The sequence below is a fragment of the Silene latifolia genome, chromosome 11 (genome assembly GCF_048544455.1).
Source record: "Silene latifolia isolate original U9 population chromosome 11, ASM4854445v1, whole genome shotgun sequence".
Lineage (NCBI taxonomy): Eukaryota > Viridiplantae > Streptophyta > Magnoliopsida > Caryophyllales > Caryophyllaceae > Silene > Silene latifolia.
In genome coordinates this window covers 166,977,616-166,992,632 of record NC_133536.1, presented here as the reverse complement: position 1 = coordinate 166,992,632, position 15,017 = coordinate 166,977,616, and the positions used below count along the sequence as shown (strand labels likewise).

The 15,017-nt window shown below is 37.3% G+C and overlaps 1 protein-coding gene across 1 annotated transcript; it reads left to right on the top strand.

The window, feature by feature from the left end:
- Positions 1-5,595: 5,595 nt before the first annotated feature.
- Positions 5,596-11,384, top strand: LOC141614320 (protein XAP5 CIRCADIAN TIMEKEEPER-like). The gene is made up of 6 exons (XM_074433076.1): positions 5,596-5,680; positions 5,764-5,825; positions 5,923-6,054; positions 6,167-6,220; positions 9,507-9,558; positions 11,227-11,384. The coding sequence occupies exons 1-6, from the start codon at positions 5,596-5,598 to the stop codon at positions 11,382-11,384; spliced, it is 543 nt and encodes a 180-aa protein (XP_074289177.1).
- Positions 11,385-15,017: the final 3,633 nt, after the last annotated feature.

Sequence of the window (15,017 nt, the reverse complement as noted above, 5' to 3'; positions counted from 1 at the left end):
TATGCGTATCTTGTATTCAAAGCAAGATGTCTCGTGCCTTTTGGTTTAAAAGGAGATCGAGGTTATAAATCCTTGATCCAAAATAGGTTGATCATTTTCTTTTACCAACGATTTAAGTTGACACTAATGTGTTCGCTTAATAAGGTAAATAGAGAAATTTTTGAAGAAGTTCAAAGAGTTCAAAGAATCACGATCTAGTCGTGATGGGATTATCAAAGTGAAGACTTTGATATAAGCCAAATAAAATGTGATATAGTATCACAAGTTAATCTCTCTTAGCACGCATTATGGGATAATGTGTGGTTGGATAAGAAATCAAACGCTATTCGATATGGTTTGGACTTCAATCAAGTTACTTTGAGTTACTTGATCCTTTTGGGGATTTTATCATTTTGTCCAAATTGTTTTTCCACTAAATCTAAAACGAATCATATGAGATATGAAATGGTAGAGTACCATGCTTGTAAGTTTTCAAAAGAAACAAATGCTCATTTTTTCTTACTATAATCACGAGTACAACGGGTTTGCGGCTCGTGAAGCTATCTTTCTAGAATACAAGTTTATTTCTAGAAGACAGAGTGGGAGAAATTATTCAATAGCCACAAAAGAATTGTATGTCGCAAGAAACTGGTCTTTCTTGGCAACATGAGACGTTTTGTACATTTTATGTAAGATGTTGTTTCTTCAAAACCTAGGAGGTTAAAGTTATCACTTGTTGAAGATGATGAATTAGTGTTACTTTTAGAAAGTAAAGAGCTTGCAACTTACAAAGAAATTGTTTGATTCAAGTTGATTACTTCTGGAAAGTAATGAACATATGTCTTACATGAGAGTGTTTAAGTCACAACTCAATACAAGGCTTAGAGCCATGAAAATCCGAAATAAATTCCCAGTGAATTGAGAGATATCAGAGCTTGATTGGTGGCAAAGGGTTTTGCACTAGTTGAAATGCTTAAGTCTATTTGGATCTTCTTAGGGATTGTGTTTCATTATAATGATATACATATAGCAAGTGAATCTAAAACCCACTTCTTCAATTAGAAGGAATGTATTCAATACATGTCTTGAGTTTTGTAGATTCTTGCAATCCTAAGATAATGTGAAACTTAAGAGAGGGTCTTAAGTAGGACATCAATGAGTTGGAATCAATGTTTTGATCATGTTATAAAACTTTTCCCGATAAGTCAAGAAGTTGTGTTTATACATGAAGTTTAGTGGGAGTTACGGAAATTTTTAGTAGTCTTATATGTGGATGACACATTGATCATTGGGACTGATTTAAGATTTGGAGTAATATAGTACATCTTTAATATCCAGATTTATGTAGATAAATCACCATGATATTAGCGCCAAATAAGAAGTCTTATGTTGATAAGATTCATGATTAGTTCAATCGAGTTGAACATATTTGATTGATTCCATTTGTTTCCGCTGCCAAATCAATTAAATAGGAAATTATGTATAACACTTCATATACTTTGAGTATGATGAATTGTTTCAAATCGAATTTAAGTAATAGTTACCAAGTACGCCATAAAGATTACCTTTAAGTGCTTGTAGAAGCATTAAGGATGTAATGCAAAGTGTTTTTGATGCAATCTTGTGTAAGGGTGTTACACAAATGACAATTGACAATTGAGATTGCGCATGGTTTCCGACAAAACCATAATCAAAACACATTAGGATGGTTAAGATACCATTGTGGCTATTTTATTTAAGAAATAGATTTTCTAGAATCGTTCTAGGCAATAAAGAACAATGAGAAATATTTACAACGGAAATTGAGTACACTTGCAATCATGAGATGTGCAAGAAGGATGAGTCCCGCACACTGTGAAAACAGTGGGAGCTATTCTAAGGCTAGAGGGCCTATGTCTTGATTGGATCTCGACATGTACTCAGAAAGTTTTGTAATGCAAATGTATACATTACAAAGGAAAACGAATATGTAGTAAGGTTGAGTAAGGTACAAGAAGTTGATAAAAGCTACTAACCAAAGCCTTCTCATAGGCTTAACATGATGAGTCATGTCATTTCAATTAAATTGAGATGAACAACTACATTCAAGATCAAACTGGATTATAGAATATGAAGTAGTAATCAGGCATTGACTATTCATATGTGATAATCACATTTGTCGTTCGAGTTTTACTTTAAAACTCTTTTATTATACTTTTTTACATCCAAACGGGTTGTATGACGATATTGAACCCCGTTAAAGTGAACCTAGATTAACATAGTATTTGCCCATAGTCACTTTTATGAGGTGACGTCTCGAAGTGACTAGAGTGTGATGCGATTGATGGCAAGTTCAAGTGCCATAGAGTCATGTGAGATGACTAGTCGATCACATAGGCAGACTGTTGGGAACACTCTGTCGGGCAGTGACCGCTTATAGAGTTCTGGCAAATTTATAAAGCCTAGTCATGGCGAGAGCTACTATAGTATTCTAATGAGTCGATTCTTTTGACTAAAGACTGTTCTCCCAAGGTAGCACGGTTTCATATTAGCTTTGATTTATGTTACTACGACCTTCGTAAATGGGGTCAAATGGGCATATTTTGGGTTATGTTGGATGTGGCTAGTCGAAGGGAATAGTGCGATAGGAATTGTCCACCCCTTTGTCAGGTTTAAAACAATATCTCAGGGCCACTCGAGGAGTAATGAACTGGAAATGCGTGGCCACGCTCGGAAGGTATCTATGGTAGATAATTCCGGTTAAATCAGTTATTCTCCAGATCGAGGAAACCACTCTCGATATGATCACTTGCAAGTACGACCTGAAAGACACCTTGCATTGAGTGGGTGATAGTAATAGGACAAGAGAATGGTGACGCACACTTGTCGAGGACAAGTGGGAGATTGTTGGTGTGTCTCCGACAATAATGCGATCACAATTGTCGATCATGATGATCACATGTTTAAATCTCATTTTTCAGAATACGTAAGGGATGATTCATTTTATAGTCAACTGATCAACATTAATCGGTAACGACTGGCTTGCTAGAGTTTGACGTTACTGTCGTGGGACGGTGGTGGTCAGTTGATCCCTTAAGGTCACACCTAAAGGATGATGCCCTAATCTGTAAAGTTGATTAATTGTATGACAATACAAGTTAATCAATTCCTTAAAATTGAACAATTCAATTTGTGAGAGAGAATAATTATCTTATTGTAATGAGATTAAATAAGATTTATTTTAGTAATAAAATGCTTTGTTACTAAAATTGTTTATTGTTTGTGAAACAATAGAGATGAGAATGAATGGTTAATTATAATTACAAGATGTTGTGAATTATAATTAAATGACCCATTTTATTTATGTGATCAAGTATTACTAGTCAATTTGTTGTATGTAATTTAATTAATTCATAAAATGATATTTATGTGATAAATATGCATTAAATTAATTAATAACATGTATAATACTACATGTGACATATTGTGTGACAAATGACAAATTGACAAAATAAAATGGTAGTCCATTTTATACATATGGACCGAAATGAAGGTAGTAGTAGTGGATTGTGGTTGATTTATTTTATGAGATAAAATACTTGTAATCATACCTAGTCTAACTAGCTAGCATACCTATACATTTAGATAAGAACAAAAGTAAAAAGGGAAGGACCATATATTGGTCCATTTTACTCCCCAAAACCGTGACACCCTTAACACTCCCAAGGGGACTTTGGTTTTTGTTCTCTAATTCATTCTCTTTATGCATGTTAAAGATATTCACATGCATTATTCTCTCTACTCCTTCTTTTTCTCTAAAAAACTTGAGAAATCTTGATTCAATTGTTCAAATCACATTACTAATATTATTAGTGTAATATATGAGTATTAGTAATCAATTTTAAGGTAAACTACTAAACAAATATCTAGCACATATTATTTAGTAGAGATATGGGATAATCTTGGGTGCAATCAAGAGGAGTGGCTTCTATACTTGAAGTCTTTGGAGGATCATCCTATTACTCATCATTTCTCAAGAACAAGTGAAGGTAGGAGACCTTACTTGTGCCCATGAACCGAAATATTCAATGTAAGGAACCGGTTTTCCTCTACACTTATTTATTTGTTTTGCATGCATAAGATCCTTAAGTTTTTATGACTAAAACTTTAAACTAAAATATGTGATATTTAAAATATGATTTCCAACAGCCATATCCACACATTATAATCTGCTTTAAATCCTTTTAAAATTAAATGTTCCTGCAATTCATCTCTAGAATTCACCTTTTTACGATTTTGACATAAGGTACACGGACTTACGAATTGATTATCTCCATTGAGACTTTGATGTTCGACGGCACAACTAAGAAACTCCTTTAGTCGTTCAATATAAACAAAATCACGCTTTCCAGACATCCAACTTCGGTCCATAATCTAGTTAATAAACACGCATACGAATGGGTATCTACATCAATGATGTATAATAATCACATTAAATGCACTAAACTGTTTCATGTAATAAAAATTAACCATCATTTAACGAGAAACTGAAATTGAATAAAGATATACATACCTTCAAGTGGCAATCAAGTAGCTTTGTAAGGTCGAAATAGAGAATTTTGGTGGAGAGAAAGCCTGTAAATAAGGATGGTTTTAACCTTTATTCAAAATTATTCAAAATAAAAGTGATAACTAAAAAAAACATAAGAAAACAAAACACTGGACAAGTTACAAAAACTAATTGACATCATTAGGGACAAAAGTCCAAACATCCTAAAGATGACAAGATCAGGTGAACAAATTTGCACAAATATTTTCAAAAATTTCTTTATACCCTTATTTTCCATCACTAGCAGCCATTAATACAGTCAATGGAATGTCATAGGAAGGCCAGAGATATGGTCTTAAGCATCAAACAAAAGAAAAAAAAGTAGCAGAAGTAAGATTTCTATGATAATTGAAGTGGAAGAAACTTATGCTGTGTTGTTTACTATACTCTCTGCCCCTTTCCTGCAGGTCTTGTAAGGTTCAGATTGTTGAGGGATGAAATTGGGAGTTTCCACTTAATTTGTGTACATTTTTTTTGGTTAGGGTATCAAAAGTTCAAGCCTCTGCTGGGAAGGAAGAGACGGAGGCAGGCTTAAGAATATGGGTTTCAAGGCCGTGGAAATAAGTGTTACAGGCTTTGCATGTGGTTTGACTGTCGCTCAATTCAATCATTCTACCCGAGTGAGAGGATATGTTGAATTTTTTATCATGTTAGGGCTATTTAACAAACTATTTCACGTTTTGGTACCCATTTGAAACTATTTGTTCCAAATCGGTCCACGTCATCAATTTTATACTCCCTCCACTTTCCTATTTTCACCTCATTTGTTCTAAATCGGTCCACGTCATTCTTTTCACCCCACTTACAACTCTTTTATTACTTTTTCATTATTTAATAATTTTTCTTAATGTGCGTGTAGAAAGAAATGGGGTGAACAAAAAAAAGTGGAGGGAGTAGTATTTTATAGTTGTGGGATAAATCCCACTGTTGAAACCAGCTTCTTGCCAGACAGGTCTTGCATCTTCACTTTAAATGTATATTCTGGTGCCTGTCTTGCATTTAAATTTGTAACATTAGTGTTTTAAATGATGCAAAGTGAGAGAGAAGCTGAGGAACATGAAGAAAGGGAGAGGCTGAAGAGACAATGGGTGATAGAGCAAGAAATGATTAAAAGTAAATACAATTTCTTAAAATGTCCTTTCAAACTCAACTGCCCTATATCTTCTGCTCATTGCTTTCCTGATTTGGTGTTTCAGACACGCCTCTTCAGATTACATATAGTTACTGGGATGGAAGAGGCCATCGGATAGTGATAAAGGCTAGTGAATTTCTAGTTTCCTCTTTATGCGTCCTACATATTGTAATATTTGCATTGATCTTCAAATATTTTCTTTAATGCCATCTCAAGTCTGCAGGTGCGCAAAGGAGATACTATTGGGGCATTTCTGAGGGCAGTGCAGCAACAACTTTCCCCTGACTTTCATGAAGTCCGAACTACTTCTGTGGAAAATATTCTTTATGTAAAAGAAGATCTGATCATACCTCATGTACTATACTTTTTTATATCATATGTTGCTTAATTTTCAAATAGTATGTGTTTTTTTCCTTTTCTTATGCTTACGAGTTACGGCTCACCATTTAGTGTTTTTGTTTCTGTAGCAACACAGTTTCTATGAGTTGATCATAAACAAGGCAAGAGGCAAAAGTGAACCGGTGTGTTTCTGTCGGTCGATCTTATTTTGGCTTAGTTAGATTACAATCTGCTATATATACATGTTTAAGGTTGCTAACTGATGGTGCAAGGCAAAAAGATTACAATTCAGAAAAAGTAAATAGAAATATTGATACCTAAGAATAGGTAATCAGTTTTCTCCTCGATTATTTTTGCTACACCTCACTCCCTTTGAGATGTCTTGAAAGTTCATTAGAAGAGGATGGTGATATTATTCTCGCTATCTATACATTAATCACAATTTGGTCTGGCACTGTTTTGGAAAATGCAGGTTAGAACTATCATACACTCAAGATTCTTTAAAAAGTCGGTTTTGCGTACGGAACTCAGGAATGACTGTTACAATTGAACTCTAGAGCTTTTCATCAATATGCATCACTACCGCCCCTTGAGCAACTAATTTAATCAATCAATTGCATAGACACAAGATTATACTGGCGACTTGTACTAGTAATCAAACATAAAGCTGCATATCTTATCCGACTTGTAAAAACACCAGAACCATTAACAAACTGGCGGGGATGAACACTAAAAACGAGCATCAATCCCAAAATACATAGAACTAGTTTCACACGGCAACAACAACAAGTATGTTGTCAGTAACAACAAGGGAATGAATTCTAACAATCGGAAATTATTGTTTTCATCAGCAGTAGCATAAGACGGTGTTAATTGTAGCATAAGACGGTATTACTCCGTAACAATTAACAGGAGTACCAGAGCCCTAAATCGCTATATTGAATTCTAAAAATCGCAAATAACTTCAGATTGATTTCACATATTACACAAGTAACCAAATAGTTATCACATATAATTCACTACAGCATATGTAATTGCAAAATAATTGGAGAAACAATAAGAAAAATTTGGATGCAGGCATACGTGATTAATAGATCATACGGGGTCAAAGTAGGAAATTGATTGAGGGGTCGGCAGGTGTGCGTGACGACGGGTAGATAAGGATTGTGGTGGCCGGATAAAGAGGAGGCGACGATGACGGGTGCGTGGATTTATGTGGGAAGCAAAGGTTTTTTCGTGGAGGAAGGGTTTTGCGTGGGAATTATGGGGTAACTGAAAGGCCTGTAGATAGTATTACGTGTTTGTCGCATGAAGGACTCGTTTTAGTGACATCGGTTTCAACCGATGTATTTTAAAGACCCTTAAAATAATTGTCAACGGTTATGACCTCCGTTTTAAGAAAACTGATGTAATGCCAATATATTAACATCGGTTTTCATATAACCTATGTTAATATAATATAAATAACATCATTTTGATTTTTAAACCAATGTTAATAACTCCATTATGAAAGATTACATCATTTTTATTAAGAAATGATGTAACTAAGGCGATGTCAATAGGATTTTTTGTACTAGTGAAGTCAAGCTCACGTCCCAATGCTCCCAAGTCAGCTAATCTTTAGTACCTATCAAATATGCTCCCCATTATGGTTCATCACAGGTGTTCACAAATACACAGTCAACCACGAGGCTGAGTAGGATAAAATACATTAAAACAACCAATCTATCACAACTGTCAAAATTCCAATCTCAACTGTTCACATGTCACATCTCGACAGCAACTGTCCACGTTATCCACCAGAGATTAAGCCTTGGGCCTTCCAATTAATCACACACGTTATGCACCAGAGACTAAGCCTGGGGCAGTCCAATAACCATACGCATTATCCACAAAAGACTAAGCCTGGAGCAGTCCAATAACCACTCACATTATCCACCAGAGACTATGCCTCGGGCCGTCCAATTCTCATAAACCATTCCACAATATAATCGTATAAAGTATGCACAACTCCAAAAACTAACAATATTAATCACTCAATTAACTTAATTAAATAAGCAGTCATAAACCAATCATCTTTGCAATAACATCCATGTATTAAACAGGGAAAACAGATATAGTTGAGTAGGTTATCCTACCTGGCAAGCAAATACTTCCATTGCGCACCCCAAGTATGCAATCCAATCAACAAATAAAGTTCCTTAATAAAACCGTCACCTAATGCAAATAATAATAATAATAATTACTTATTATATACTATATTCAAATAATTCCATTAATTATAAATGGATTAACTAATTAATAACGTTAGTTATAATTTCGTATAATTAATCCCGTTTTAATTATAATACGAAAACCCATTTATTAATTTATTAAAGTCAAGACCCGATTACCCAAATCAAAACCCATCTTAATAAATAAACAATTCAAAACCCAATACCCATGTCACATCCACGCAACAACCTTAAACACGCAACCCCATACACGGTTTTTATCCTGTGCACCCCATTCCCTTACACCCACCATACACGACACCACCGGCCACCTAGCAACACCAGACAGCCAGCCACCTCCTAGCCCGCACCGCGACGTATCCCGACAACCACCAACCACCAGCCCAACCGGACCTTAAAACTCACTTACTCACGTCCTTACAACAACCACGAATATTACCAATTACCGAAAACCCGACATCCAAACACCGGGTTCAAGCTACTAACTACGACAACCACCACCACACTATAGACATCACTGACCTCCACTGTGTCCTATAACCACCACCAAACACCCACGACACAACCACACTTCCCCACACAACCCGACATCACAACCTACACTAAACACAACAACCACGACCACCACAGGTCCCCATGCCGCCACTGGCCACCACCATTGCTACCACGTGCTCATGGCGGTTCCAGTGATGGTGTTGACTCCCCTTCGACACACCCAGAACCACCACAAACATCGTCTTAATTAACCGCAGTCACAAACCCATAACCTTCCCCTGTTTTCGCGTTTTCCGACCAAACACCACACGAACCACCAACTCCGACCACCAAGACACCACCACGGTGGTCGTCTCACAGCCTAGGTCGCATCCCACCCAAGCCCAGGTCAAGTCATGTCCGTTTATGGGTCCAAATTGGGTGGAAGTCCACTGCGCCCCTGTTTTAAACCTAACTCCACAGCCCTCAAAGATCCTTCTGCCACCACCACCCTACGCCTTCCCTGACACCACCACCATACCCAAACCAACGTTTGCAATCCCACGTACCACTTCCCAAAGTTTGGTCTGATTCCGTCAAGGTTTGGGTCAGTTTCTAAGCATCTTAAGATCGGTTCATTCAGCTTAATAAGAAAATAAAAACGAGAATAGAAGTTATTACCTTGAATTAATTAACGCTTGCTAATTCTGTCACCAATACTTTCTTAATCTCCCTCTCTCTCTTTAATGTAAACTTTCAGGTTATAATTATGGAGAATATAGCTTTAGGGTGGTCTTCTTATATAGGAGAAGGTATGAGAATCCTTTCCTTATTCGATAACTTGTTTTATGGCAAATTCTATTATTATTATTATTATTATTATTATTATTATTAATATTATTAATATTCATCATCATTATTATTATTATTATTATTATTATTATTATTATTATTATTATTATTATTATTATTATTATTATTATTATTATTATTATTATTATTATTATTATTATTATTATTATTATTATTATTATTATTATTATTATTATTATTATTATTATTATTATTATTATTATTCGTATCTCAGAATAACAACCCGACTCATGTATTTGGGTATACCAAATACACGGCCCAATGCTTATAAACAATGCTATCTTTATTTTGTATTTATCGTCTTATTCTGCATCTATTATTACTAATACCATTAACTCTATTATTATTTATTCGTAATTATTCGAATTACAAAACTTAATATATATTCATATCATAAAATTACGGGGTATTACAATTGACGACTTTGAGAATCTGCCTGTCTCTGTCCTCAATCAAACTCTCATGGGGATTGACAACGGTGCGCCATTAGCATCGCTGAAGAGAATAAAAGGTATCGACAATGACACGCCATTAGCGCCGTTGAAGAGAAGAAAATGTATCGACAACGACACGCCATTAGCGCCACTGAAAAGAATAAAATGTATCGACAACGACACGTCATTAGCGCCGTTGAAGGGAATAAAATGTCCTGGTTGTCTTATAATTTGTTGAAGAAAATGCTGATCTGGACGAATTGAACGCCAAAATGGAGCCATATGTTGAGGAAGAGGCGCACAAAGCCTGGGCCCACAAATAACAAACTTATAACGATTTTTAACGAATTTTGAAGGAAACCTGCTGAGGAAAAGGTGCAGCAAGAGCTGCGACCTTTGGAAGAGGCGCAGCTAGTGCTGCGTCCTTTCCCGAGCTCGTCCCTGTCTGGGTAAAAACCCGACTTTTAGTCGTGTTTTATTTTCATTTTAAAAGCACAAATCCTTCATTCCTTTATCAAAACCCAACCAAATTCCGTCAAAAACTTGATCAAATCATGTCATAAATCATGACTAATCAAGTTATGTGTCTTGCACTTGATTTAATTCGCATTTTAGCTTGATTTTAGGTCGAAAAATTAGGGTTCTTAATACCCATATACTCGAAAATTTTGGGCTTTTGCCTCAAATGGATTTGCCTCGTAAAATTAACATTAGAAATACATAATTGACAATGTTAGGAATACAACCATATATCCCTTTCTAATTTTCGTTGAGTATTAAGGATTTGAGGGCGAAATGTGACGGTTTCTTTCCTGAACAGTAAAACCCTTCGAAAATAGCCCTATACTAACACATTTTTTATGAAACTTGGTATTATGGAACCCTTGAGTAATGGGTAAACTTGCTATCATGTCGTATTTTTTATTTGTGACAGCTCCTCCGGGACACTTTTATATGGCATAATTGATATTGTTGCCAAATGCTGCTGAATTTTTGGCTCAAACCCGCAACTAGGCTTAGACTTGAACTATTCTTGACCCATCTTACCACATGAGTGGTTAGACTTTGCAAAGCGTGGCCAAAGATGGCCAGAAACGCCATTTTTATGCTCGAAATGCTCGAAAAGATGCTCGAAAATGCTTCTATTATCGCTTCACATCGCTTTGATTGCAGAGGATATCCCTTATATGTCGGGGAGAGACTTCAGAGAGACTGACGTTGACGTTGAGCCTTCTACCGTTCAGGCGATGGAGGAGGACTTAGAGGAGAGGGAGGAGGTCCCACAGAGGGCCAACCTGGGACGAGGCGACCACCAGCTCGCAGGAGCGTAGAGTGGGCTAAGAAATGGATGGCCGACATCTTATTTGGGCAGCAGAGAGCCACTTGTTGTACAGGACGGCAAGGAGTATGGTGAGCCTTCCATTTATCATTTCTTTTATTCATTTACTTCTTGTTTGTTCATTTGATATGCTTAAGAAAACTTTCTCTTGAATTGATGCAGGAGGCGGGGCACATGAGGTCCTTTTTCAGCTACACGATGATGATGGACGCTTTTGAGAAGCTGATGGAGGAGGAGCGGGCCATCATCGAGCAGGGAGCTTTCGGCATCTTGGTGCGGGCTTGGAGAAAGATCAAGGAAAGGAATATTCGGGCCAACCTTTGCCTGATTCGAGCCTTTCTTGATCGGTTTTGGGACACGACCTCGACTTTTCATATGACTTTTGGAGAGATCGGCGTCACTTTGGAGGACTACGGCATGATCGCGGATCTGACATGTAGAGAGGAGCCGATGATGTGGAGTGCAGGTGACATCGAGGTAAGAGAAAAGGTCGTAGCCTTGGAGAAGGCGAGTAATCTAAAATTGCCATGCTCGGTATGTTTTGGAGGTGAGTTTTGTGCATCTGGGAAAGTGAATGGAGAAGAGGGGTTTCGTGGTTTCATTGGAGTTGGGAACAAGGGCGTTAGATGTAGCCATGGGAATGTCAAAAAGGTTGATGGTAGTGACAAGAAGTAGTATTATAATCGATTGATATCCAGATAATATGTAAAAAAAAAAGTATTGTATTATTATGTGTAAATTACATGAGTGCATATATGGGTATTTATACAAATGTGATATAAAATCATCCTATACAATATTGCTTAAGCCTTAAGTTACATGAGACTATGAGCACAACCATAGGTATATGATTACAAGAGAATTATTACATAACTGATATATATATATCAAAGTTATGAGATTAGGATATTGTTGATTAATTTTGTGTATCATTTGTTTTATCTTTAACAATTACAACATATTTTGCTACATAAATTTTTATTTTGTGAAGGATTTTTTTGTAGAGAATGAAAGTGTTTGATATAATTTGCAATAATGATTTACATTTGCAAAGACCATCTAATTATACAAAGGAAGATCAGAAAGTAGGATGCTAACTACTCCTAGATACATGTTACAAGTAAGGGATACATTTGACAAAGAAAACAAACATAGAGGAACCAGGACGAAGAATAGGAACTGACTATTGACTGGGTTTTGGAGCTACCACACATTGACTTGACTTCATAATACCGTCACTATATTTTCAATCCTTAACACACTCCCGCAAGATGGACGGTCGAAAATTAAGGAAAATCTTGGAAGCTAGCAGCGTAAATCGCGGCTTCGACAATGGCTTCGTGATTGTGTCTGCAAGTTGATCATGGGCAGGATGTTTCATTCGGGAGTGAAATATTGGATTGGCCGAGTAATTAGTCGCTCCCAAATTGCCACAAAAAATAGTTGGAGATGAAGGTAGCTTGAGGCCAATTTCAGAAAGGAGAGATTTATACCAAAGCAGTTTTGAGGTTGTATCTGCTATTGCACGAAATTCGGCCTCGGTAGATGATCGTGACGAAGCACGTTGCTTTCTCGATGACTTAGATATAGGATTTTGCCCAATAAAAAAAATGTATTCGGTCGTAGATACATAATCATTTTTATCACCTTCCAAATCCGCGTCACAATAAGCATGAAGGTTGAATGGAGCATTTTTGAGCAAGTGAATACCATGATGGAGAGTGCCATTAAGATATGGAAGCAGGCGTTTTAAGGCACACCAGTGAGTAGCAGTCGGGTGTTGGAGAAACTGGGCAAGTTTAATGACCGGGAATGCAATATTAGGTCGAGTTAAAGATAAGTATTGTAAGCTACCGACTATTGCCCGATAGGTACTCTCATCCTGAATAGGAAGAGCATTTTCACGAACCAAGGGTGAATGAGACAACATTGGAGTAGTAGACGGAGAGCAATCAAACATATTATAACGAGTGAGAATATCAGAAATATACTTCGTCTGATTTAGATGCAAACCCGTGGAGGTAGGAGTAACTTCCATTCCGAGGAAATAAGATAATGGCCCCAAATCTTCAAGTGAAAACGTCCTGAAATAGCACGAAATAGCAACATCATCTGGATTTGGACCTGTAATTATAATGTCATCAACGTATATAAGAGCAAACAAGCGGAGGTCAGTGCATTCAAAGATAAATAAAGATGACTCCGAAATTGAATTACGAAAACCATAGGCTAAAAAATAATTTTTAAGCTCAGTATATTAAGCTCGAGGAGCTTGTTTTAAACTTTATACAGCTTTAGTTAATTTACAAACATGATTTGGTGTGTCAGAATTTGCAAATTCAGGTGGCTGAACCATACACACGAACTCGGTTAACGTCCCTTGGAGAAAGGCATTATTGATATCAATTTGACGAAGAAACCACCCGTGAGTAATAGAAAGAGAAAGAATAAGACGGATAGTCGTAGGCTTGATGACGAGACTAAAGGTTTCGGAATAATCAAAACCGGGTCGTTGATGGAAGCCTTTAGCAATAAGACGGGTTTTGTGCTGCTTAAGACTAACATAAGGATTATACTTGAGACAAAAAAAAACCCACTTACAACCAATAATATTTTGTGCTTGATGAGGAGGAACAAGGGACAAAGTCGAATTGCGAATAAAAGCCTCAAATTCTTCTTGTATAGAAACCCGCCAAAGTGGGTCAAGGAGGGATTGTTTCACTGTGTTAGGGGTAGCATAGGTTGTGGGTAAGGATGATATCTTGGCATATTTGGGATTCGGTTTGTGAATATTGTTGGAAAGGCAGGTATTATGGAGACGAATAGCGATGGTGGCCATAGGATTTGTGACAGGAGAGGAGGATACAACCGTGGTAGGGGTGTCATAGGAAGAGGAGGAAGTGGTAGCAGGACTAGTGACAGAGGGGTCACGGGCAGAGGACAAGTTAGGCGAGGTGGAAGGAAAGGAGGAGGAGTAGGGGGTAGACTCGTGTAGAACGGAAACGGATAGAGAACACTAGGCAATAGATGTCATAGTGTCAGGAGGATAAGAGAGTTTGAGAAGGGTAGGATATGGAAATTGATCATCAATAAACCGAACATGTCGGGATGTATAAACACGAGAAGTAAGCGGATCAATGCATTGATAGGCACTTTGTGTTATTTGAAGCGGAGCGCCATCACCAATATAAAGATTGTCTAGACCCTGATAAGGCGAATGAAGAGACAATTTGTTGAGGTCATCAGTAATATGGTGAGACGCGCCACCGTCAACCACCCAAGAGCGTGGTGGAGCAGTGGCCGATGCAGCAGCGGTATGGGCTTGGGGTCGTGGACCTCATGGTTGGCGTGTGGTAAAGACGATGTCTGGATAGAGTGTTTTCAGATCGTCACAATCAGAGGCAACGTGAGCAACCGCATCACAAAAGTGACAATGGCCTTTGTAAGGGTTTTTATAGGCGGGTTGGGTGCCAGTAGAAAGAATGTTGGAGGTTGGTTTGGGTGTGTAAGCAGGGCGGGATTGATTGTTGTTATATCAAGGCAAGTAATTGGAATGATTCTGGTAGTTAGGTCGATAATTGGCGGCATTGGCTGACGGGGAGAAAGTGGTGGCAACAGGGGTATG